The sequence below is a fragment of the Acanthopagrus latus genome, chromosome 6 (genome assembly GCF_904848185.1).
Source record: "Acanthopagrus latus isolate v.2019 chromosome 6, fAcaLat1.1, whole genome shotgun sequence".
NCBI lineage: Eukaryota > Metazoa > Chordata > Actinopteri > Spariformes > Sparidae > Acanthopagrus > Acanthopagrus latus.
Genome location: NC_051044.1, coordinates 23,876,338 through 23,900,264, shown reverse-complemented (window position 1 = coordinate 23,900,264; position 23,927 = coordinate 23,876,338). Strand labels below are relative to the sequence as shown.

At 43.1% G+C, this 23,927-nt stretch overlaps 1 protein-coding gene across 1 annotated transcript in view; it reads left to right on the top strand.

Moving 5' to 3' along the window:
- The first annotated feature begins 9,218 nt into the window (after positions 1 to 9,218).
- Positions 9,219 to 23,927, top strand: part of LOC119021080 (A disintegrin and metalloproteinase with thrombospondin motifs 9-like) — a 46,716-nt gene continuing 32,007 nt past the window's right edge. The window contains exons 1-18 of the mRNA XM_037101058.1: positions 9,219 to 9,571; positions 9,915 to 10,330; positions 12,091 to 12,253; positions 14,383 to 14,720; positions 15,325 to 15,408; positions 15,521 to 15,645; positions 15,888 to 15,928; positions 16,052 to 16,157; positions 17,366 to 17,512; positions 18,131 to 18,272; positions 18,905 to 19,009; positions 20,039 to 20,184; positions 20,591 to 20,772; positions 20,924 to 21,060; positions 21,878 to 21,995; positions 22,117 to 22,212; positions 23,206 to 23,372; positions 23,568 to 23,697. Of these exons, the coding sequence (XP_036956953.1) occupies positions 9,475 to 9,571; positions 9,915 to 10,330; positions 12,091 to 12,253; positions 14,383 to 14,720; positions 15,325 to 15,408; positions 15,521 to 15,645; positions 15,888 to 15,928; positions 16,052 to 16,157; positions 17,366 to 17,512; positions 18,131 to 18,272; positions 18,905 to 19,009; positions 20,039 to 20,184; positions 20,591 to 20,772; positions 20,924 to 21,060; positions 21,878 to 21,995; positions 22,117 to 22,212; positions 23,206 to 23,372; positions 23,568 to 23,697 (2,740 nt within the window). The 5' untranslated portion in view covers positions 9,219 to 9,474. The remainder of the gene's footprint in view (positions 9,572 to 9,914; positions 10,331 to 12,090; positions 12,254 to 14,382; positions 14,721 to 15,324; positions 15,409 to 15,520; positions 15,646 to 15,887; positions 15,929 to 16,051; positions 16,158 to 17,365; positions 17,513 to 18,130; positions 18,273 to 18,904; positions 19,010 to 20,038; positions 20,185 to 20,590; positions 20,773 to 20,923; positions 21,061 to 21,877; positions 21,996 to 22,116; positions 22,213 to 23,205; positions 23,373 to 23,567; positions 23,698 to 23,927) is intronic.

Here is a 23,927-nt window from a genome sequence, read left to right as displayed (position 1 = left end):
ACAAGTGCAGCTGCAGCACTTGTCACTTAACCAGTGTGAGGTGAAAATAGCTTCATACAGCAGCCCACAGGTCCTGAGAAACGATTTGCTGAACGGTGACTGGCCTCAAAGTCCATCGATCCAGCTGATCAAATTCAGTGCATATCATCAGTTTCTGCGACTGATCAAATTTAATTTGAGGTTTTTCTTAGTCTGTTCAGCTCAACGGCAAATCAACCATGAATCTGCTGACCACGCAAATAATAGCTGTGATTCACATTCTGTTTGAGAAAATCCTGAAGTGATTATAGAGGTGACTCACACAAGCATCTGCTTATGGAGTCAATAAGACAAGGCCGGACAACGCGCACATGAAATTGCTCGCATTGTATATCCTTCCATGTGTCAGCAGCAGTCTGCATTTGAAAGGCCACATCACAGGCTTGTTCCATACTCTAAACGCGATCTGCGTATTGTTAAATCTTTTTGTAGGGTTTCATGATTATAGTATAGTATAGACCATATTGTGTTGTTTACAGTTTTGGACAAGGTTCCTGCGGTCCCTCCTTACCGTGAAAAATAGCTCATCTGTTCCCAGTTGTTTTGGCTGATAGCAACACTTAAACTGCACCATTTTTCATGGGCCTTTATTTCATTTAGCCACAAACAAACCCTTTTTCCCATGAATCTCATTTGAAAGACGATAAAGAAACAAACTGATATAAAAACTTTCATCCCTACAATACCTATGTGAATGGGACAATGTTAAAGTATAACTCATGCTTCATTTTGAACGTATTTCTTTTGCATTTTACTTCACTACAGTATGCTGTAATGCAACCCTGAGGCTTAATCTTATGGGTGTACGCAGCACATACTGTACACTGTCAGTCAGAGGCCGTCACAGTCATTACTTGGTGCCATTCACCCTGCCGTGTTAAAACCATAATGCGATTAATTAATCATTAAATCAGATTTGGTGAAAAATAATTTCTTTGTTAAGTGATAATCCTAAGTGGCTTCTGGGAGATTAGATTGAGACAGACAATGAGCTGGAACAGCCGCTCTGTTTGGCTTTTGTCACCAGCGATGGAGATATTCCAGGTGACGCTCTGGGAGCAGCGTGGGTAACCTCAGCATTAGTTGTCTCATATTGTACTATACAGGGAGAAAAAAAAAACCTTTCGCCTCTTCCCATTTAAACCATCTCAATCATCGTTACTGCAGGCCTTCCTCGTGGTAAAGATTTCCTTCTCACATCCAGCTGTGGACCTGGTGCACACTGCTGTGTGCCTGTCAGCTATAGTGAGTTGGCTGGCTCCTCTTGGTCCCAGACGACCCATTTACACAGTGGCCCTGCCAGCAGGAACCGGGCCAGGCTATTCTACAAGATTTGACTGCCATAAAATAGAGTCTTTGACCCAGAATACTAAACTATATCGGAAATGACAAAGGGGTACATGGAGTAGAGATCTTGCAGTACAGTGATGTGTGGGTTGAGAATGTAAAGATCCTCCTGCTTTAACTGAAACTGTGGTACAGTGTGCGCAGGTTTCAGATCTAGTGTTAATCAGTGCGCCACAATGTGTCATAGGGGGAAAATGAACGGTGAAATGGGTCTTCTATATCCAAATGTATTCTTGATTTGAAAGAGGATTTAAAGGTCATATTTGTTATGTTGAAAATAATGTTTAATAATAATACATGAACTAACAATACATGTGGAGCACTACTGCTTGTGTAAAAACAGAAGTAGTATACAGCCATTTGTTGCTTCACAGAGAGCTGCTTGTAATCTGATAAACTGCAAATAAAGTGACATCACTCGGTGGCTACATTGCATTGAGGGTAATGTTGGTGTCAAGTTTTTAAAAGCAGTTGACTCGTCTAGCAACTCCTGTAATATATTAAAAGAAAATGATCAAAATGGATCCAGCAAACTGAGAAATATTGCCCCCTATATTCTTCTACACATTCTTCCTTTTCAAAAGCTGCCGCCTACATTACCTACAATGCAATTTAGCCACTGAGTGACATCACTGGAGGCAATTTTAGAGATTACATGTAGCTTCCTCTGGAGCCACAAAGAGCTTTATTCTACTTTTTAAACACACAAAACTCCCACCAGGCCTGTAAACACACTTGAATGTGTAAATTTGGTGGAGTTATCCTTTAATTTGATGGACAAACTGTATGGGAAATCTCACATGTTCATGCACAGGAACCATGAACACACGAAGGACAAAAGCACATGTGCTTTGTATTAACATGTGAGTCCTTGCATACGAGTAAGCCTATACTACCCTTATTAAACATGTCTGTTTGGTGCTGTGTGAAACAGCTGGAGAGAAAGATCTCGAGGATCGTGCCTGTCGTATTCAATGAGGAATTTTAAATAAATGCCTGTTTTCAGCAGAGGAGAAGTGATAATCTTACTCCTCCCCATACAGGCCCTCATCCCCCTCCTTTGTTCTACACGCAGTTTGTCGCTCCAGCTGTGCTGTGTCCATGCAAAAAGTCAGGTGGTTAAAGAGTGTCACGACATCTTTTTTTTTTTTTTTGTTCACTTTCACTTGCAGCTGAGAGTGATTAGGTCATCGTGCTGCCCTTTTGTTAAGCATGGAGTGCCAAGTGAGCTGACAGAGGGGGACGTGCCGGGGCCGGGGTAAGACTGCAAACTGATGACATCAGGACCCTGCGAAACAAGATCACTACTGGACAATATCATAACCACAGTAAGTCAGACGGCACACCTTACACCACAGCTTGCTACGCCCCCATTTGTGCCCTCCAACCCCACCAATTACACTCAACACAATCATGTTATGAAAGAATACAGGGCTCTCTGAAAAGGTTTTAGTGGAGGGAGAATGACTCACTAAGCTTAGTCTTCTATAAACACAGGAGTTCGTGGAAGCACTGAGAGCTTTTCGGAACTCAGAAGGCCATTGAGTTTGGGCCGCCTCAGTGTGTGGCATTTATTATGTCACACTGGTATCCAGGCTACACTACACTGCACTGATGACTTCTTCCTCCTCCTCTCTTCGATCTGGGGTCAGATTAATTTGGTCTCTGGCATGAAGTCTATTGTTGCCATTCCACAGAGAGCCAGAGAATCTGGGAAGCATTCTGGTTTTGCACGGACCCGCTGACAGCTGCCGTACTACTTGGGCAGAGTCCAGACCTCTATCTTGTGGTCTGTGAAAGCTCCTCCAAAGCCCTAATTGCACTTCAGATGTTGAGCGTTGTTTTCACTAAGCTCTCACCCAACGTAAACTTGCCCAGGACTATCCTAAAAGCCCATTTACAGAATCACCCCTAGTCCTTCCCCCTCTCCCTGGTAAAGCTCTCAGCGCCTGCTGTCTGCTTCGCCAGTTAAAAGAGCGAGGACAGGTGACATAGCTTGACGTTTGAACATGTGTTCCCATCTGTATGTGTGTGCGTACAGTTTTATGTGCACGCCTGCAGGTCTGAGGGAACCCTGTGTGCCCATCTCTCTGGATGTTTACAAAATCGTTGCTGGAAGACAGAGTTGTCCCGTGCTTGAAGACGTAACAAGTGTGCAACCAGAGAAATCACGCTTTGTCTTCCAGAGAAGAATTAGCTGCAGGACTCGCTTGTTACAGTGACATATATTATGTGGAGATAGCGCTCACATGGATTCACACAAGCACACACCTAAAGTCTCTTGCAACGGATAAGGGAACAATGTCGTAGGAATAACTGAAATTGTATTTGACGAAGTAAGCTGCATCAGCATAAGATATCAAAATGCGGAGAGCTCGTCCATTCAACGCAGAGGACAAAAGCTATAAGGTTTTTGATTATCAGTAAAAGGTTTTCTCCATTTTTGCAATCAGAAATAAAATTCGACAGCGCCCATAAATTTACAAAAGATTGTAGAAGCTTTACCAAGCTTAGGTCCTGAGCAAGAAACTGAAAAAAGGCAGAAAAAAAGAAAACTGGGATGACAAATATTTAAGTAGGTTTTTCACAAAACTGTGAAACTGGCTGAATACATGGAATGAAAGACTTACAGTAATCATAATGTGTCAATTTGAGTCATTCTAGTAGCTGATCCTGTGCCTGTGCCTAGCCTGAATATCTCACCCACCATTAAATGGAATCCCATAATATATTCTACACACATTCATGGTTCCCAGAGGACATCTATTTGTTACTGTGGTAACTTTTGGGATCCCTTACTTTCATTCAGTGTCATTATCATGTCCAAATATAGCGCTGCAGGAATGAGTCCTAAAACCTTGAATAAACTTGGCAACTTTGCACTTCGAGTGCCTCGTGCCTCGTCGGTTTTCGGGTAAATACCTGACATTAGGTCTTAGATATTTTCACACTTTGATCGACAGCATAGGATACCCGATGTTTGATTTAGTCTTTATAAAGGTGTTTGCTATCACCTGGCTAAATGAGACTACAGAGGTCGTTAAACATCATCATGCTGAACACAGAGACTCATTCTAGATTGATCATCAATGTATAGTAAAGTGTGTATAGTATAGTGCAGTAGGAAGCTTAGTGGTGGTGATGAATGATGACATTGAACTAATGTGATCAAATGTTGTTAAATCCCATTGATCTCCTAATGTTTTTTAGCTTTCTGCTTCTGGGGATTGCATTTATGCTTCAAAAATCACTAGAGTGGTATTCGTCTGTGAAGAGTATCATACTGAACAAAGCATCTAAATATCATTAACTTGTGTTTCCCACAGAGCTTACTTTCTACAATAAATTCCAATCCCCCATTGGCTTTCTGCTGGGGGAACCAGGGCGATGTTAACTCCCAGGTTAGCCTACAAAAAGTCCACCTTTGCAGTGCTTTATTTAGATTTGTCCAGTGTTTTGTGTAAAGACCATTAACCATGACAGCTGACAACATTCCCAATAGTTGAGTGCACAATATTAGTGTGATAACACAGTAAATTAAGAGGGTGGTAAACATTATACCTGCTCAACATCAGCATGTTAGCATCGTCATTGTAAGCATTTTAGCAAGATGATGTTAGAATTTAGCTCAAAGGACCACTGTGCCTAAGTACAGCTTCAGAGTTGCTGGCATGGCTAACCGAAAAGAAAAATGCCCTTTGTTGTGGCTTTTCACAGATTAAAATGCAACTTATTGTTTCAGGTTTGCTTTCTGCTCTCATAGTGTCCATCACACACTCTTCATTGTCAGTTGTACAGCACCACAACGCAACACACATCCTTGTGTTGTCAACTTTCCATCCGACTTCACATGGATATTGCCTTCTAATGAAGACAAGTCCACCGAGCCAAGAAAGTCTGCCGGGGTGGGGGCCGAGGGAGAGACGGAGTAAAACGAGAGTTTGAAAGCGCCACAATTAAAGTGGATCTCTTTGAAATCCCAGGCCAGGCTTGGCTACTTCATTCAAGCTTTTCCGCTCCCTATTGGCCTATTATCTGATCTGGAGGGGGAAGTGAAGTTTACACTGCTGATAGCCGCTCTGAATGATGCTGCCTGCGCACAGCTCAGGAAGGGTGACTCTGATGACCTCAATGACCATCCACTGAGAACACACACATATGCACACACCCACAGCTGAGTAGTGAGTGCTCCATTGAGAAACATGGAAACAGGTCAGTTCACTGACAATGGTGGCCACGTGAGGCAGTTAAAGGTGGAGGGGTTCGTTTTTTAAAGCATTCCCATCGCCACATGTTCGTGGAGTCAAATGGCCATTCACTGAGAAACCTATCAGTATGAAACAGAGGGTGCAAGCATACAGTGACTACGACAACACAATGACGAGTTAATGGTCCACTAAAAGCTGCAGTCGCTGCACATCAAAACACTGTCTGAAGGCTTTCCCCCCCCCAACTGTTTTTACTTATCTGTGACCCGTGTGCTGTAAAAATGTTTTATAGAGAGTTCTGGGAAAAAGGGACTAACTGTGAATGAAAGGTTGTATTTAAATGTACCTGTGACCTACGGCTGACCATGTTGATGTTTTCGATTGTTCCCCCGAGGAAGAGGTTCCTAATAACAACAAGAACGTTGGAAGAAAACCAGCTCCTGTGCAAAGTTTGGCGGATTCTGGAGGGACTGCATGGGGAACTCTGAGGACCTCAAGCATGGGTAACCACCGATCTCAGATGATAACATTTCAGTGACTCTGAGGCTAATTAGTTCCATCATACTGGAAAATAAGCGCTAACTGGTGCAAAATGCAGGGTGGGCCATGACTAGATGCGGGTGCAAACAGCAAAACTCTAAGGGTGATATGATATGATGTCCTCTCTGAAAAATGATCATGACTCTTTGTAACGCCACAGGCCTGCACATGTAATGACCATAATGACAGAGGCCACAGAGCTTTTCGTTGCCTTTTTTTTTTTTTTTTTGCTCAGTCAGGATCCTACGGATAAACGTCGTCCTCTCTCTGTATTTTCGGATCCTGCAGGCCATTCATGCGAGACTTTTGTTTTCAAGGAATGCACCTGCAAACCCAAGTCAGTCTCCTAAATGCCGGTGCGTGTTGATTGCACACAACAAATGAGCTGTAAAGTCATGTGCCAGCTGTTAGCGTTTATCACAACATAAGGTCTTGCGGGGCAGGAATCATCCACAGATGCCTGCAGTGATGTGGCTCCCAGTGGAGTGATGAAATGGGGCCAATCGAGTAACTGCTCAAGACAGAGATGCTGCTGATGCTTATGGACCACAGAAAAAACATATTTAGTTGTAGTTTTGTAATATTGCAATGATCTATTAAACTTTTAGGGAGATTAAGGACACATTTTCAGACAAGTCAACAAATGATTAATACAACCTAATCATAAGTCCCCTTGGAGTGCATGTAATAGCTTTGATTTATTAGCGATCACTCATTCTTAGTCACCACTGTTCTTATCATATTGTGTTGTGTGTTGTGAAATGCTGTATCTTTTGGTTACATGGTTCTGCTGTCCTTGAGTTAAGAACAGGACTTCCTTTAATGAGCAATGTTTTGTCAGAATGTGATTTTGGGAATGGGTCCAATCTTATCTTCATTACAAGACTCATAGTGTGCGTGTACAATGGCGCGCTCTCATTGTGTTCGCATTACATTTCATCATTCATATTTACACACCCTGTTGCAGTGTGTTTGCCTTTAACCACTTGGCAAGCTGCAGCCTTGTGCTATTACAGTGTTGCACCGTGTCTGTGTTGGTTTATCTCTTTCATTAAGTTAGTTTAATGGCCTAACCAACATCCACCCTCAATAAATTATCCACTCACCATTCATCCAAGAAGCGTCTTCAATTGTGTTCGAGTCGAACAAATGACTAAAACTGCAGTCTGCAATATGTAGTAGCAGCGTAAACTGTGATGTAGCCTCCCAAACACCAGTGGCAGCAGTCACTGCTACGATGCTCAATACAATTTCAGTCAGTGAGTGAGGAAATAAATCCAGCGCCATGTTTGATTTAGTGTCGGCTTAATGTTAACCACGTCCAAGAGCCTCGCCCACTTCTTTTCTGTAAGAGTCAATTGTGTTTTTAGTTAAACACCAACTTAACAATGTTATTTCTCCTTGTAAGTCACTAAGAAGACTGTCTACCTCTTGGTGAGTCGTTTTTTTGCTCCTCGTGTAAAAGCTGAGTGACTGAATTGTTTATCTTCTGTGAGACAGTAAATGTTATGTCTGTGCTCTATAAGGTCTCTAGCTCTATGTTGCTATGCTAGCAACTTTCTAACCTTTAGTCTCCAGTTTGTCTTTCATGTAAGTACGTCAGTCCTGATATTTTCTAGTATTATATCAGATTATGTTACATATTTTACCACCATTCATTAAATTAATATCTAACAAAGAGTGTGAGGCATCTATGAGAGATTAACAGCTAGCTAGTGTTAGCTGTCTGATAAAGATGGATAAAATCCATCTGTGAGTATTAGAACAGAGGGGACTTTAAAACATTTCAAACCAAAAAAGGTTTCAAGGATGAAAACTAACCTATGCATCTTTGGTTGATTAAATGACACACTGCCACAGTAAGGGTTAACGTTAGCCTCTAGCTTCGTTAGCTGTAATGTTAACGTTACAAAAGCTGTTATAGTGCTGAAATGACGTGATTTAGAATTCACTAAACACCTGAATTCACACTGAAATATGCTAAATGTATGATTAATTAAGATGCTTATCCATAAAAAAAATATTTTAAATTTAATAATTACATTTAATAGTTAAAAAAATAATAATAGTTGTTGCCGCGATATAATCTGACTGGGACCTTTTGCAGTTGGAAAAACTACTCATCAGTGGTCTCTGGTGGACAGACTATGTAACGACACCATTTCTAAACTGCGTGTAATATATTCCCGTCACTTGTTCACCGATGTATTAAGTGAAACCGATAAATCGTTCCTATTCTACGCTCATTAGATGTAATTAGAATACAAAAAGGTTAGCAGTTGTGCGTTCTGTCTGTAGCTCTGTGTGTATTGTTGGGGTTGGGTTGATGGGGTGGCAGGCGCTTGGGGCAGGAGACAGACTGGATAGTCCTCTCTTTGATCCTCTACATAACAGAGGCACCTACAAAGGCTCCCATACAGCCTGTAGCATTGTTCTGCTGAGGAGACTATAGCTCATAAAACCATTACTATTATCTCCACACAATACCTTTTCCAGCACCTACTTAAGACCTCACATCACTACTGTATATGGCTTTCCTGCTCGCCAGTTTGCATTTTGTCACTCTGTGATCCCGTGAACTTCTAAGTATACAGCCATGCCCAAATTATCTCGCTTGTGTGGCCCCAGGGCAGGCATTTCCTATATGGGCCCCACCTCACTGTCATGGTCACCAGTCTGTTCGGCTCACTGGGCGACAGCCCACCCCTCTAAAACCTGATTAACCCAAAACTATTGAAAGCACTTGTGTAGTCAGTGTGTATAACAGTTCACATTTACAATCAATCCACCCTGTAAATCAATGAAGTCACTTCATTTGGGCACTTTATGGTCACTGGGGGCCCTGGATATGGACCCTGTATACGGGGGCTGATAGAATGGTGAGCAACAGCCCCCAAAAAAGTTTTGTGGACAGCCCAGTCATGAGTCATATCACGTCCTCCCAAGTGGACATATGTGGCCACTCTTGTCACCACAGTATATAACGGGAGTGGCTTCACTGTAGCCCCAGTGTACCTTTCCTGGCTGATCCCGCCCCTAGCTGGGGAGAAAGCTGGTGCACAGGCTTTTTTTTTTTTTTTTTTTGCAGCGGAGCCCATCGCAGTTGACTGTTTTTGAGCAGCCCACCCCTGTCTGCAGTATGCATGTTCGCCAGGGATTCCGCGAAGCGCTCACGTCCCAGCAGTGTACTTCACCGGCCAGAGAACATATACTGAAGAGTCGAGGATAATAAAAATTGGATGTGGCAGGCGGACCGGAGGCGGAAAGCCCGGAGTGACCGGAGGAATACAGTATTACTATAGGAACTCAGGCTGCCGCTCTCCTCTGAACGTGGACAATCATGCATGTGCTCTTCTGGGGCTTGGGGTTCCTACTATTCCCTGATTTCTTGAACGTGGTCGCATCTACGGGAACACTGCTTCTGAACTCGAGCACAGGTAAAGTATGCTGTCTGACAAGTCCCCCCTCCCCTCTCCCCGCATGGAGTTATTTTCCAACACGGAGGGGCAGAGAATGAATGAGTTTTGAATTCAGCCATGCACATGAGCTGCAGCGCTTTCTGGTACCTAAACTTCACTGACCGGTGTCTCGTTTCCTTGCAATGCTGTGAAACAACTGCTGTTTTGTTTGTTTGTCTGTTTGTTTTAAGAAAGTAGACACTGATGGGTGAATCGGAAATCTATCGATTAACCCATCGGTGCTGGTTGATTTGATCTGGTGCTGCTAGGCTGCTACTTAACCCTTAATTGCAGTGTTGTTCCTCTGCCTTTTATTCCCCAGTAAAAGAGGAGATCGGCGTGTATGAGATTGTAACACCGGTGCGAGTGAATGAAGCCGGTGACAAGTTTCCAACCAGCGTGCACTTCAAGAGGAAAAGGCGAAGTTTGGACGAGGGCACCGGCAACACCACGGACCACTGGGCCTCGCCAAATATCCACTACAGGATATCTGCTTTCGGGCAGAATTATCACCTCAACCTCACGCTGGATTCGGGATTTATCGCACCTCTCTACACTGTGACAGTACTTGGAGTCCCCCGAGGAGATAACATAACGGATTTTGCAGCCGATGGGGAGGTAGAGGAGGTGGAGGAGGAGGAGGAGGAGGAGGACACGGAGTTAAGGCACTGCTTCTATAAGGGACATGTAAATGCACAAGCAGAACATGCCGCGGTCATCAGTTTGTGCTCCGGACTGGTGAGTTTTTACGCACGGTTAGACTCGCGTGCATGTGATGATTTTACGACCGGGTGTTTCACTTTTCCACCATTGGGTGTTTAGGGGCCATTATTGTTTATACAAGACATGAAAAAGCTGCCTCACCATTGCCTTTGGGAAAAAAAAGTCGATTTCCAACTTCTGCGCAAACTTTGCGCGCAACCTGCTTTTAGCGATGATCGCGCAAATATCAGACTTAATCAGTCACATGTTGAGGCTCTTTTAAAAAACACTTATGAGTTAAGAAAAGAGTGCAAAGATGCACATATCCATGACGTTTTTACACTATGAATGTTGCGATCACTATGAATATAAGCCGATGATCTTTCTCTGATCTTGAAAACAATTTAAGAAAATTAACTTTTAAGAGTGCGTGGATTGTGAAAGCTTTTATTGTGTTGGAGGATCCTGGTGTGGGTGCTTCCAGAGACTGGATCACCCTTAAAACAGCGATCTGTGCTGACCTGCGAGAGTCCCAAGTTGACTGCCTATACTGAAGTTTAATGAACAATCCACTCTCAACTTCCATGCCTCTCTCTGTTCTCCCGGTAGTCGGTGACGTCTTTACGCACGCTAGTGCAGCGGGAGTACGGGTGGTACTGACGTCATCACAAATTGGTCCCACTCCCAGGCTTGCTGAAGCATGAGTTTTGGAGTGGAGCAAAAGTGCACCCTGAGTTTACACACAAAAACCGCAGTTAGCTGACAGATACGAGTAAGGGGTCAGTTTCTTCCCAAATGATAAATCACAAACAGAAAATGCAGTGAGTGCTCTGTTCTGCACCCAGAGCTTTGGGGAGTTGAGCTGACATCTAAGGAGCATATCCTATTATTTATTCAGGACCTCTGAGGGCTCATTCATTCTGAAACAGGCAATACTGCCAGTGACTGCAGTTGCATTTTATCTCCATAGATCCTAAAATAATGTGATGCTTGTTTTCTTGCAGGGAAACTAGTGGGAGCTTCTCTTTTGTTTTTGTTTTCCAGCTCCCACAGGTCAATCAAAGTGCAGGTCATAGTGTGGAAATTGGAATAGCGTCTGACAGAAAGCTCACTGTCACCTCCTGCTCTAAACGGGCCACAATTTTGCCCATGCAGAAGAAATAATCTCTTAATGATACATTTGGTCAGCGATGATGAATATGACTTGTTCTGAACTTTTATCAGCCCCTAAGGCTGCCATGAAATGTGCTAGAGTTGGCATGTACCTTATCTGGAACATCATAGACCTCCAAGTTAGAAAGTCACACTGAAAGTGCCTTGTGAAATACTTAAAACAAGGCTTTCAGGCATGCTTGCCAAGACCATACAGTCTCAATTTTTTTTCTGATAGCCATCACAGGTCTCACTATATCTTTCACCTCCTATTTTGGAACCCTTCTTACATGCATGCAAATGGGATCATTTCATCTTTTTTTTTTTTTTTTTAATGAAAGCCCCTCAGGTCTCAGTATGACTTTTTTCTCTGATGAATAGTAAATGAGCCACATTCCACAGTTGCTATAAATATTTTTTTTTTAAGTAAAACATACATTAGAATGGTATAGCATCTTGCTGATTGCCAAAAATATTTTTGAGCTGTGTATTCCCCACGGTCCTGACTTTGTAGAGTTTGCAAGTTCTCCCTGTGTTTGCGGATATTGTTTCCCCAAAAGGAGTAAGCATTTACTGAAAATGGATGGATGGATGAATAGAGACTAACTGCTGTGCATTTTATTTATTTTTCTCCTGCTGTTCAGCTTGGCACCTTCAGGTCTCCAGAAGGGGAGTATTTTGTGGAGCCCCTACACAGCTATCAAGGAGAGCACTATGAAGAGGAACACACAAAACCTCATGTTGTATACAGGAAGAGCGCACCCAAGAAACACACATCTGGGAAGGACTCAGCTTGTGACACTTCAGGTACGGTTTACTAATGATTTGCATGTAATTAAGCAGATAAGTTGTCACTAATATATACGCACACGTAAGAACAATCAAAAACTTACATAGCTGCATCCTTAGTGCCTCGGCACAGATGCTTGTAAAAGTGCTGATCTAGACCTCATCACTGAGCTGCCCCCCACGGCCAGTCAGCTGGCCAAAGTTCACCCTGACCCAGCATCCTCTTTTTCACTCACCAGCATACAGCTCCCACCATGTCTAAAAAACAAAACAGTGTGTATGTGGTCGTTCTGTGCGTGTCATGGCATAAGTGTGGATTGTGAGTAGAGGCTATGCTGTTCGTGTGTGTCCCTCTGTGCTTGTGTTATGTGACCTTCAAATTGGTTCCCACAGACGTCAGCAGGCATAAACACTCTGTTATCAAAGTCTCAGCTATCAGTTGCTACAGGAACCAATTATGTAATAGTAACTGAGATCATTGAGCTATCACAGTCATATGGCATGGACCTGTAGAATCATATGAAGCTTGTCTGTTCAAAAGAAGCAGCGATTTAAAAAGGAAAGAGAAGAAACCAGCTCCATAGAGCTAATTATTTACTGTACAACCTGAAGAAAAGTCTTATCTAGAGCAAATTTCCCAGTCTGGGATCAATAAAGTAATTCTATTCTATTCTATTCTATTCTATTCTATTCTATTCTATTCTATAAATTCTGGTTGCTTAAATAGTACATAGTGTATACATATATATATACACTATGTACTATTTAAGCAAGTATATGATTCTATGTGTTCTGTGCTATTTATTTGGGACATAGCAATGCAATGGGACTGTGTAATGTGGGTGGTTTTTTTTGTTGTGGGCTAAAAAATAGAGATATAATGATCAAATCTAAGCGAATGAATGGTGTGAAACTATCTGGGCTCACATATCATGTCATGGGCTCCACAGTTCAGCGCCTGCAGCTGCAGCACAGTAGTGAGGAAGCTTTCCAACTCTCACACAGGAAAAATCATTTGGAAATTCACCCTTGTATCATCCCATCTCAGTTTACTGGCTGAACTTCCTGTTGACTCTTGTACTTCCTCTGCCTCTTTGATAAGAAAGTTGGGTAGACCCACTGCCATGAACGTGCAGTGTGAACTGTTGGACAGCAAAGTCATGCCAACTTGAAAAGGTCAAATAATCAAACCTATGAAAAAATAAATCTGGAAATATCCCTTTGTCTACCGGACATCTGTCTGATGAAGTTTGCTTTAATTGTGTGTAAATGTTAGTGTGTGCTTGTGCTCTGTGTTGTTTTTGTGTGTGTGTGTGTGCTCTTTTTTTTGCCCCATTCTGTAATACAGTATGTACGTATGTATTTGTGTGTGTGTGTGTGTGTGTTTGTGTGTGTGTTATCATAGCCTGGAGGAACATAAAGTTGACTCAGAGCCATTTTTGGCCAAGAAGGATTCATCCTTGTACAAAGTTCTATTGTTACCTTGTAATTTTTGAAGAAGAGCAATTGTTCTTTTTTGATCCGAGTCATAAATCACACGCGCTGAAAGTCGATCCACTAATATGCTGTAGTCAGTCGCACTGTTGTTTCGGGCGGTGATGCATTGCTGGTGGTCCAGAGAGGCTGATCTGCATGTGATGAGAAAACAAAAAGGCTGTTATTCAGCAATTTTGTTACCATGTCGTGATTAAAATCAGACTTAATTCTCCTTTAGAAGTTGAACTGCTGAGTTGTTGAACTGCCTTCTTTTGGTGTGTGCACTGCAGTTTGTCCTCCGTTTTTATTTTATGGCTCAGTGCCAGGTTTACCTAGCCTGAACTCTTTGCCCTCCTCTCTCCCCTCTTCTGAAAGAGGAGGGAGAGAGAGAAATAAAAGGCATTCCAGGCAGTGTTCATTTGTCAACCCACTCTTTGAGCAACAATAAACAAAAGACAGTAAGAGGCAGTAACACATTTTAACAATGCCCACTTGTTCATGCATCTCCACCTTTAAACATAAACCACAACTTACGCCTGATTATAAACACATTGTCATGACAAACTTTAATTCATACTCTGTTCATTTTTTTTAGACTGAATGTATTTCCCATCATACATCTATCTTTGTGTATTTACACATGCTCCGTTCCTTCTGACTTTTCTCTCTAGGACACAAACACAGACATAAGAGACACAAGCTTAAGAGACGACCAGTGGCCGGGGTGACCACCGTGTCCAGTGCAGCCCCTGTGGTCAGCGCTGGCATATTCAACGACGTGGAGTCCCTGAGCGCCGGCCTGGCCAGTGATGCTTTTCTCAGATCAGAGAGCGGCAGCGCTAGCGCTAGACCATCAAATGATAGCAGCGGTGACTCAGGACCTCACAGGAGATCAAAGCGCTTCCTCTCCTACCCGCGCTTCGTTGAAGTAATGCTGGTGGCCGACAGCAAAATGGTGGAGCATCATGGCAGCAACCTACAGCACTACATCCTCACGTTAATGTCCATAGTAAGTTCCTTGCTGTCAAACGACTTCATCGCTGCTAGTAGAGATGCTTGGTGGTTGGCTAGGTGAATGTTTATGTATTTGTATACTATGCACATAAATGGAAAAAGAGTAGCTACATGTCTGCATATTTGTGCAGTGAATGTATGTACCTGTTCTGCTGTGCTGTTCGTGCTGCAAGTCAAGTCAGCCAGCCTTTGGAGGAGGGCCGTAGGAGGGAAAAGGGCAGCCTAGGGCAGGGGTAAACACCATTTTCAAACGGCCAGGGGGAAGAGAGGGCAGCTTGAGGTAGAGCCTGCTTGACAGCTTTGATGAATGTTAAAAATAAGCTCAGGTATGTCACATAGACCGCATACTCTCGGCCACTGAATAACCAGCTTCTGCAGGCGCCTGAGGCCAACAGTCCTCAGGGGGAGGCTGAGATGACCTATATTCTGATCTTGGCAAAGGCTGCCTTCTCCACGGGGGCTCCAGCCATTATCAACTAGATCTTCCAATCAACCAAATTCCCCTGTACTTGCTTGAAACTGCAGGAACTCAGTCCACGATAAGGTTACCAGTAAATACATATAATCTTCACACGATTTCAATTCATGTCTTGTTTCAGGTTTCTTCCATCTATAAGGACCCCAGCATTGGCAACCTGATCAACATCGTAATCGTAAAGCTAGTCATAATAAACAACGAGCTGGTAAGGCTGCTACATTTGTTTTAATCTTGCACATGCACAAGTATGTGGCGTGCAGCACATACCTATCAATTAAATCCTACCTTTAATTTATTTCTCTTTGTATGTGTCACAGGATGGTCCAGTCATTTCATTTAATGCACAGACCACTTTAAAGAACTTCTGCATTTGGCAGCAGAGCCAGAACATCCTGGATGATAACCATCATTCCCATCACGACACTGCCATCCTTATCACCAGGTGCAAGAGAAGTCTTTGACAATGTGTTTGCTTCATACTGTTTAAACTTGAACAGGGTTTTGTTCTTGACAAATATCCCATTTTTTAATCCAGTACATCAGAAGCACAGATGAAATGGCCTCCAGGTGCCTGGACAATGCACCTGCTCTAAACTAACCTGAATAAAGAGGTTCCCTGAATGTTGGGGAAGTGTTTTTCTTTTGCACAGTTCCATTGACTGTTACCTATTATCTGATCCACAGGCAGGACATCTGCAGAGCAAGGGATAAGTGTGACACTTTAGGTGAGTAATCCTACTAATATATACTGTACTTTACATGTTGACAATAGTATATGATCATGATGTAAAATTATAATGGTGTTACTCTGGAAGACTGAAGAGAGCTTCTTGTTTTTGGTTTATAAGGACTTGCTGAGTTGGGGACGGTGTGTGACCCGTATAGGAGCTGCAGCATCAGCGAGGATAACGGCCTGAGCACTGCATTTACCATCGCCCATGAACTTGGCCATGTGTAAGCATAGCATGTGTCCACTGTGTGTTAACCCTGAGCACTGTCACCATTGTCGAGTGAAAGTCTTGGCTTCAGTGAGATGTCGGTAGAGCTTCAGAAGTCTTTCTAGGAATCCACTCATGCCTTACCAGCAGATGGGGATCAAGGATTCTTGCATATTTGGACAACAGCCGTACATTCCTTTTGTTCGGGTGTGTTTCTGGTCACATCTCCTAGTTTCTACCCGAGAGGAAAAAGAAGAGAGTCTGTGAAGTGGATTCCTAGAATTTAAGCAAAACCACTTCCCTTCAGCAAACTTTGCATCGTCCAGCATCCTGATACAGCCAAAGCTAAGGGGTGAGGGGGTATAACCTCCTACAGTGGAGACTGTTACGGACCTTAGCAGCCCCCATCATCTCCAACAAATGCTCCTTCTAACCACTAACAAAAGGTGGGATTGTTCAATTCCGCGTTTATCCGCATCATGCTGTGACAACATGTTTGACGACTGCTTAGCCCCGGATCTCAGTGTTATATGGTACTTGTCAGATGGAGGGCTGAGCAGCTCAGAGGGAGGGCCGTGGGCAGTGTGGTGCTGTACCTGTCCACCACCAACCACGGTCTTATTTGTTCACCCTGCAGGGACTTGAATGCCTCGCTTATACTCACTGCGCTCTTGATTTTCACATCTACCTATTTTTTTTCTGTTATGTCTATTGCCCAGTCTTCACATAATTTAATATTGTGCTGGTTTCTTTCCAAACTCCCCACAGGCAGGCAATACAAACACTCTGCATTATTTTCAACTGCAACCTTGAACGAGTTTCCAAAAGCCACTGATGCAGTAACAGCAAAAATATAGGATAGATGTTTAGATTGAAAAAACATGTGGCTGAACAAGTGAGACACAGTGAAGCACTAAAAATGTGTGTTTTTCAGTTGGAGTCTTGTCTATGCTGGTTGTAGAAACACTAACAAATTAAAACTTTAATGTCCCAGCCAGCCATAAAACAGCATTCATCACCGTAGTACTGGCTTTTGTTACACTCGTCGGAGCCAAACAGTTGTCTCGCAGAGCCGTGAATCTGCGTAACGTTAAGCAGCAGAAGTAAACCTTAAACCAGCAGAAGTATTACGAGAATAAGGAAAATAAAACGTGTCATTCCGCCATTTAATGAAAGACGCTTTTTTATGATACCTGAACTTGTTTTCTCTGTTTTCTCTGCTAGGTTTAACATGCCTCACGACGACAGTAACAAGTGTAAAGAGGATGGCGTTAAGATTCAGCAACACGTGATGGCTCCCACACTGAACTACAACACAAACCCTTGGATGTGGTCCAAGTGTAGCAGGAAGTACATCACAGAGTTCCTCGAGTATGTCATACTCTTTTCTTGGAAGTATTTCTGCTCTTAAGGAGAAAAATTCCAAACAACTCAAACAGCCTGAAATGGAATAGAATCATATTTTTTTAAGATTATGTATTCACAAAGCTGCATCTGAGAGATTTCACAAGTTGGCTTCCTTGACATACCAAAGTGTACAAAGTGCATCTTTGTTAGCACACTGTATAAAGTTGTTTCACCTTTAGCAGTGCCAAATTTAAGGCTTGAATGCAAACACACTGTCATCATTTCTCTGGGCTGTTGCAGCCCTTAATCTCTTCTCTTGTAAATGCTCCACACCCCACTGAGAAAGCCCAAGAAGCTCCTACTGAAGGACAGAGTAAATGGGATCTGGATCTGGCAACTATCCAAAATACTTTTCCATAGATCCAACTGTTCAACTCCTGAGATCAGCAGCACTTACGGCATAGAACCGCTTGAATATAAACAGGAATCTGTCAAAACACTGAGCAGTATGTGTGCAGTAGGGGTTTTATACATGTACAGAAAAATGACCTCTCCGGTTGTACTGAGTGTGTTTTCTGTCTGTTTGTGTCTCTCGTTTTCCCCTTTTTTCTTTGAAGTCATTTTATTTTTATTTCTTAATAGCACAGGATATGGTGAGTGCTTGCTTGATGAGCCCGTTTCTAGGCCGTACAGTCTCTCGCAGCAGCTGCCTGGACGGATATACAATGTCAATAAACAGTGTGAATTGATATTTGGGCCAGGAACGCAGGTGTGCCCTTATATGGTGAGTGGAGTCAGTGGCTTATCTAAACTGTCATGTTGCACACGTGGGTCTCTGAGGGAAACCTCCAGTGTTATGATCATGTGCTGCAGAGGTTCCCAGCTAAATTTTAAGTCTTTGAAGTCACTCGCTGTATTGAACAACACATTGTTCTTTCTGTGATATGAGCAAATGAATACACATTTAGTAAACAGTTTAGTAAACATGATATCTCTGCTTCTGTAGATTCTGTTTTAACTCATGCATATGGGATCATCAGATCAAACCATCCGTTTGCTGTGTATTTTTCTTGTTGAAATTTAAAATGGATACTGCAGAGATGTCTCCAAAATACAGTGTGTGCGTCACCCTTAGGCACTGTGAAATAGCTTATTGGCTCATGTTTCCCACTAAGACAGAAAGGTCATGTAAGGCGCTGGATGTGAGAAACACCTGGCACATAAGATGGCTGAAACAGCAAACTTAGTGAATGGAGTCACCTTCTGGCATAATGTTCTGCAATGTGCAATTAATTGGATCTCTGCCTACGGCTATCCATAGGGGTAGCTTCGTGACATGTCTTGTTCTAGTTGTCTAATTATTTTGTCTAATCACAGGGTTAACTCTGAGTGTATATGTTTGTGTGTGTTTCTCAGACCCAGTGTCGGAGGCTGTGGTGCACCAGTCCAGAGGGCGCCCAAAGGGGCTGCAGGACCCAGCACATGCCGTGGGCAGATGGCACTGACTGCTCCCCTGGAAAGGTAAGCGTTACGTGAAGAGAGAAGCTGAGAGTGAGCATATGGCAGTAAAAAGTTAAGGAAGGAGATGTTTTTATGTAATTGTGCAAAGTGTCAGGAGAAAGACATAAAAAATGCAAATGTGTTTTGTTACTGCAAGAGTTTGAGATGGAAGCATAAAAGGAAAGAAACAAGGAAAGTGTTTTAATACTCCCTGGGAAAGCCACCTTTTTATCCAGTACATTTGTGGTTTTAATACTCATATGGTTCTGTGTTATGATCTAACAATCCCACATTTTCTTGTTTTATATAACAACTTTTCCATTGACTCACGACCATAAAAGTATTCGCAGGTGTTATAATCCAGAGCGCGATATGACAAAACAAAACAAATTTCCAAAAACCTGCCAAAAATAAGATCCCCACTGACACATATGTAAACTAATTGAACGTGGCTGGCATGGAAGGTGGCGCAGAGTTGCAGATGATGGAAGTCTCTACGCGACTGTCTTAGCTTAGCTTTTAATTAGGACTTTCTCACCAAGCCCTCGCTTCCTGCCACTAAGACTGGAAGAACATGAAAGCTGCGCAGAAATGCACAGATACACACACATGTTGAAACCTTTTCATGTTTACCCCAGCCTCTCATCCCGTGCCATGCCAGAGTGCGCCACACCAAACACGTAAACTGGAGTCTGTTTATCAAACGGTGTCAGATTATCCTCCTGTTATGAGCTGAGATGTATTTATTGACTGTGTGCGTGACATTTTCTTGTCTCGTGTCCAGCCAGACCCAGCCGTGAAACGTCTTTTCGGGTTCCTCATTTTTCCATTTGCCTCACTGTGTAATTTCTCCCAGATTAGCATCAAAGCAGGAGAGAGCAGATAGATGTGTTGCCAGTTCCATGGATAAGATTTCATGTGCTCACTCCGTCTGTTCCTCTTCCTCTTGACTTTTTCTTTCACTCAATCACCTCATTCTCTGTCTCTGCTCCTATTCACGCTTCCTTCATTTATCCGACTGCTGTCTTTCCTGTTTCTCTGTAATTGCAGCACTGCAAACACGGCCTGTGTATAGCCAAAGAGCATGATGCCACACCCGTGGAGGGAGCGTGGGGAGTTTGGAGTCCTTTCGGTACCTGTTCGCGGACTTGTGGCGGGGGCATCAAGATTGCCGTGCGTGAATGCAACCGACCCGTGTGAGCAGTCCCTCTCTTTGTAGTCCTGAATGCTTACTGGACCTTGTCTCCATCTTAGCTGCCAAAATCAGTGTTCCATAGATCAAGCCTCCTTAAGAGAATTCTTTCCATAGCTAGTGTTCATCTAGACGGGTCTCTGATGGCAGATCCTACAAGAAAAGATCACTGAGTCTCCTTGAATGTTGTCTTTTATCCTTTAAGGTGCAGATAAAAAAAAGAAATGGGGCATTATGTGAATGAGTTAGAAAACTGAGACAGAAACTGAAACAATGCCACTGACATACTGTGGGTGTACTTTAGGAGGGCAGTATGGTGAAAGGGGGAATCAGCAGGTACTGTAGATGAATACAAGAAAGGATATACTTAAGATATTAACTATTATTCACTTCCTCAATATTGCTTACAGGCCTAGAAATGGAGGAATGTATTGTGTGGGTCGTCGGATGAAGTTTCGTTCCTGTAACTCTGAGCCCTGCTCCAAGCAGAAGAAAGACTTCAGGGAGGAGCAATGTGCAGCTTTTGATGGCAGGCACTTCAACATCAACGGTCTACCTCCAAATGTTCGTTGGGTGCCCAAATACAGCGGAAGTAAGAATCTTTTTTTTTCAGTCACACCCATTCTGGTTGCTCCTTTTGTCAACCTGATTTCACTTATGCATCAAATACATTATGTAAGCCTGACATTGATATTGATTAAATAATATTGTGAAATTCTGTCCTTACCTGTCTCCTCTATCAGTCCTGATGAAGGACAGATGTAAGCTGTTCTGCAGGGTGGCAGGCAGCACGGCCTACTATCAGCTCAGGGACAGGGTCATCGATGGCACACCGTGCGGACCAGATACCAACGACATCTGTGTCCAGGGCCTGTGCAGGGTGAGGTTCCTAACTCTTATTTACTTTGGAACGAGAGGCTGCATGGTGCAAATGCATGTGTAAAGTTCATGTGCAGCTACTATGTGAAGTGGATAATCATTTCTACATCTTTACAGCAAATATTTTCAGGAAGCATTTTGATCATTTGCCAAACCACAATGTGTTTATTTGACTCAAACTTGTGACAGAGTCGTAGCCTGAAAGCATGATTACTAACATACCATACACAACAATATGCTTCTTGAAAGAGGCAGTGGGCTGTGCAGCGCACACTCAAACCACACACAGTGTTTTTGTTAGATTGTGGTTCAGCAAGTTGTCTTCCTGGCCATGTCAAGTGGATTTTGATCCATGCTGTGGCACTAAAGCTAAGCTTTTCATCCCTGAAAGAAATAAAAAATGTCTCTTTCTACAACCAGTTACAAGCAGAATGGCTCATGTCATTTGCAGTGTGGTTTTAGGAAGGAAATGTATTTCAGCTGGGTGTCAGCGACATGCTACAACTCAATTCAAGTTTCAAGTTCTTACAACTTTTTTACAGGTCACTGGGTTTGATTCTTTCTCTCACAATCAGTATTTCATCAGGAAATACATGAGTAGTGGGTGAAGTAGAAGACAATGTGTGGTTAAAAAGTATATTTTGGTCTGTAAAATCAGGCTGACTTATTGTTGCAGCCTACCTGTGCATGTTTTATGTATAAATATATATAATGCACAGTATACACAATATACATGAATCCAACTTTTCCCTCTTTTTGTCCATTTCTTTTTCTTATTTTTTTATTCTATATATTCCTCTTCACACTTGACTGAGCAGCAAGCGGGCTGTGACCATGTGTTGAACTCAAAAGCCAGGAGGGACAAGTGTGGCGTGTGTGGAGGCGACAACTCCTCCTGCAAAACTGTGGCAGGGACCTTCAACATCGTCCGCTATGGTGAGCAGCCTCTTTTACCACACTGTCATTTCAACAGCACCGGGAGAGGTGCTCATTTGTAGTGATAGACACAGAAGTCATTATACTAATGATCTGAACCTGTTACTAATGCACCTTGCAGGCTACAACGAAGTAGTGCGAATACCCAGTGGTGCTACAAATATAGATGTGCGTCAACACAGCTACTCAGGGAAGCCGGAGGATGACAACTACCTCGGTAAGACACCCAGAAAATTCCAATTTCCATTAATACTGTTTCTGATGCAATGTGTTGTTGAGAGCATCTAGTTGGACATTCATGGTTTGTCTCTGCCTGCCTTCATATCTGTGTGAATGATGGTGTTCAGCTTTTAGTGTAAAGTCTTGTATTGCAAACTTAAGGAGTCGACATGTATTGTGCATGCTTACATGCTAATGAGTCAGCACTGGGCCTGTGGGTACCATTCCAGCAAGGTCAGTTAATTTGTAATAGTGTGTTGTGTACGTGTGCAGGTATCTTGTGTGTGTCTTTCTGTGCCATATGTCTGTCTGTCAGTCTGGATATACATACAAGTCTTGTTGGCACTAGTGTGCTAATACTTGAGCACAGATGGCCCTCTGGCCACCATTCCATGAAGGTCAGCGGTGTGTGTCGGCATGAATAGTGTGTATATGTCGACATGTTGCTGTTGTTGTGTTGTGTTGCTTCTCTTACTCTGTGTGTGTGTGTGTGCCTATCTGCTTATCTGTATGCCACCAAGCCTCGCTTTTCAGTTGTCGCCCTGCATTGTGTGTATGTATTTATGTGTGTTTGTGTATGGGAACAGTCAATTAGGGGCCCAAAGTGGAGATGGAATGAGGGCCGCTCTCCTCGGTCATATTAGTGTAATGTGTGAAATGGCGAGGAAAGTAAAGGCAGGAAATTAGGTCCATAATCGCATTAGGGTGAATGAGTGCAGCAGACTGGCTGTTGAATGGAACAGGACGCCCCTGGATGGGACTTCTCCAGGAATAGAGGATTATTTTACCCCAATAAGGCTTTACTGCTACCTACTGCATGTGCCTTACTGTAACTGAAAACGTTAGCCACAGTGTTCCTAAGCTGCCTTGTCACATGCCAAAACTGCAGTCGTTACCTGTTCATTACACAATCATAGTTTAACCTTACTTCTGTTGCACAGCTCGTTCCAGCTCTCTGTGTCAGTGAGTGATGCTTTCTGTCTCCTTGCAGCCATATCAAATAGCCGTGGAGAGTTCCTGCTTAATGGAGAGTTTGTGGTCAGCATGTTCAAAAGGGAAATAAAAGTGGGAAATGCCGTCATCGAGTACAGTGGCTCTGACCATGTGATTGAGAGGATCAACTGCACTGACCGCATCGAGGAGGAGGTCATTGTCCAGGTAAACTGTTCTTGATGGCTAGACTGGTTTAAAATCAGTGGCATGAATTAAACTTAATGCAGGAACTTAAATGTTGCTACAGGGTTTACCCCTAGAGGTTTTTGCCTTTACTTTGGAATATTTGGAAAATCCATGACCTAAACCCATAGTCCAGCTGTATTTTAATGCATATCACATTTATCTGCGTTTTCCCAGGTGCTGTCTGTGGGGAATCTTTACAACCCAGATGTCAGGTACTCCTTTAATATCCCCATAGAGGACAAACCTCAGCAGTTCTTCTGGGATGCCTATGGGCCCTGGCAGGAGTGCAGCCGCCTGTGCCAAGGTGAGTGGGAGGCACAAGGGATCAGCAAAATGAGGTGATGGGAGTGGTCGGTGATAAATGGTGTGGTGAGACTAAAGATGGGATGGAAGTGAGAGAGGAGACGTGGGAAACACTGAGCCAGAGGCCCAGGAGAAAGAGGATTGTCTGGCTGAACTTGACAGGTTCATGCCAGACGTATAGGTTTTGAGCAAGTGATTAAAGTTAGACCTCGTAGTATACTGTGGCAGATT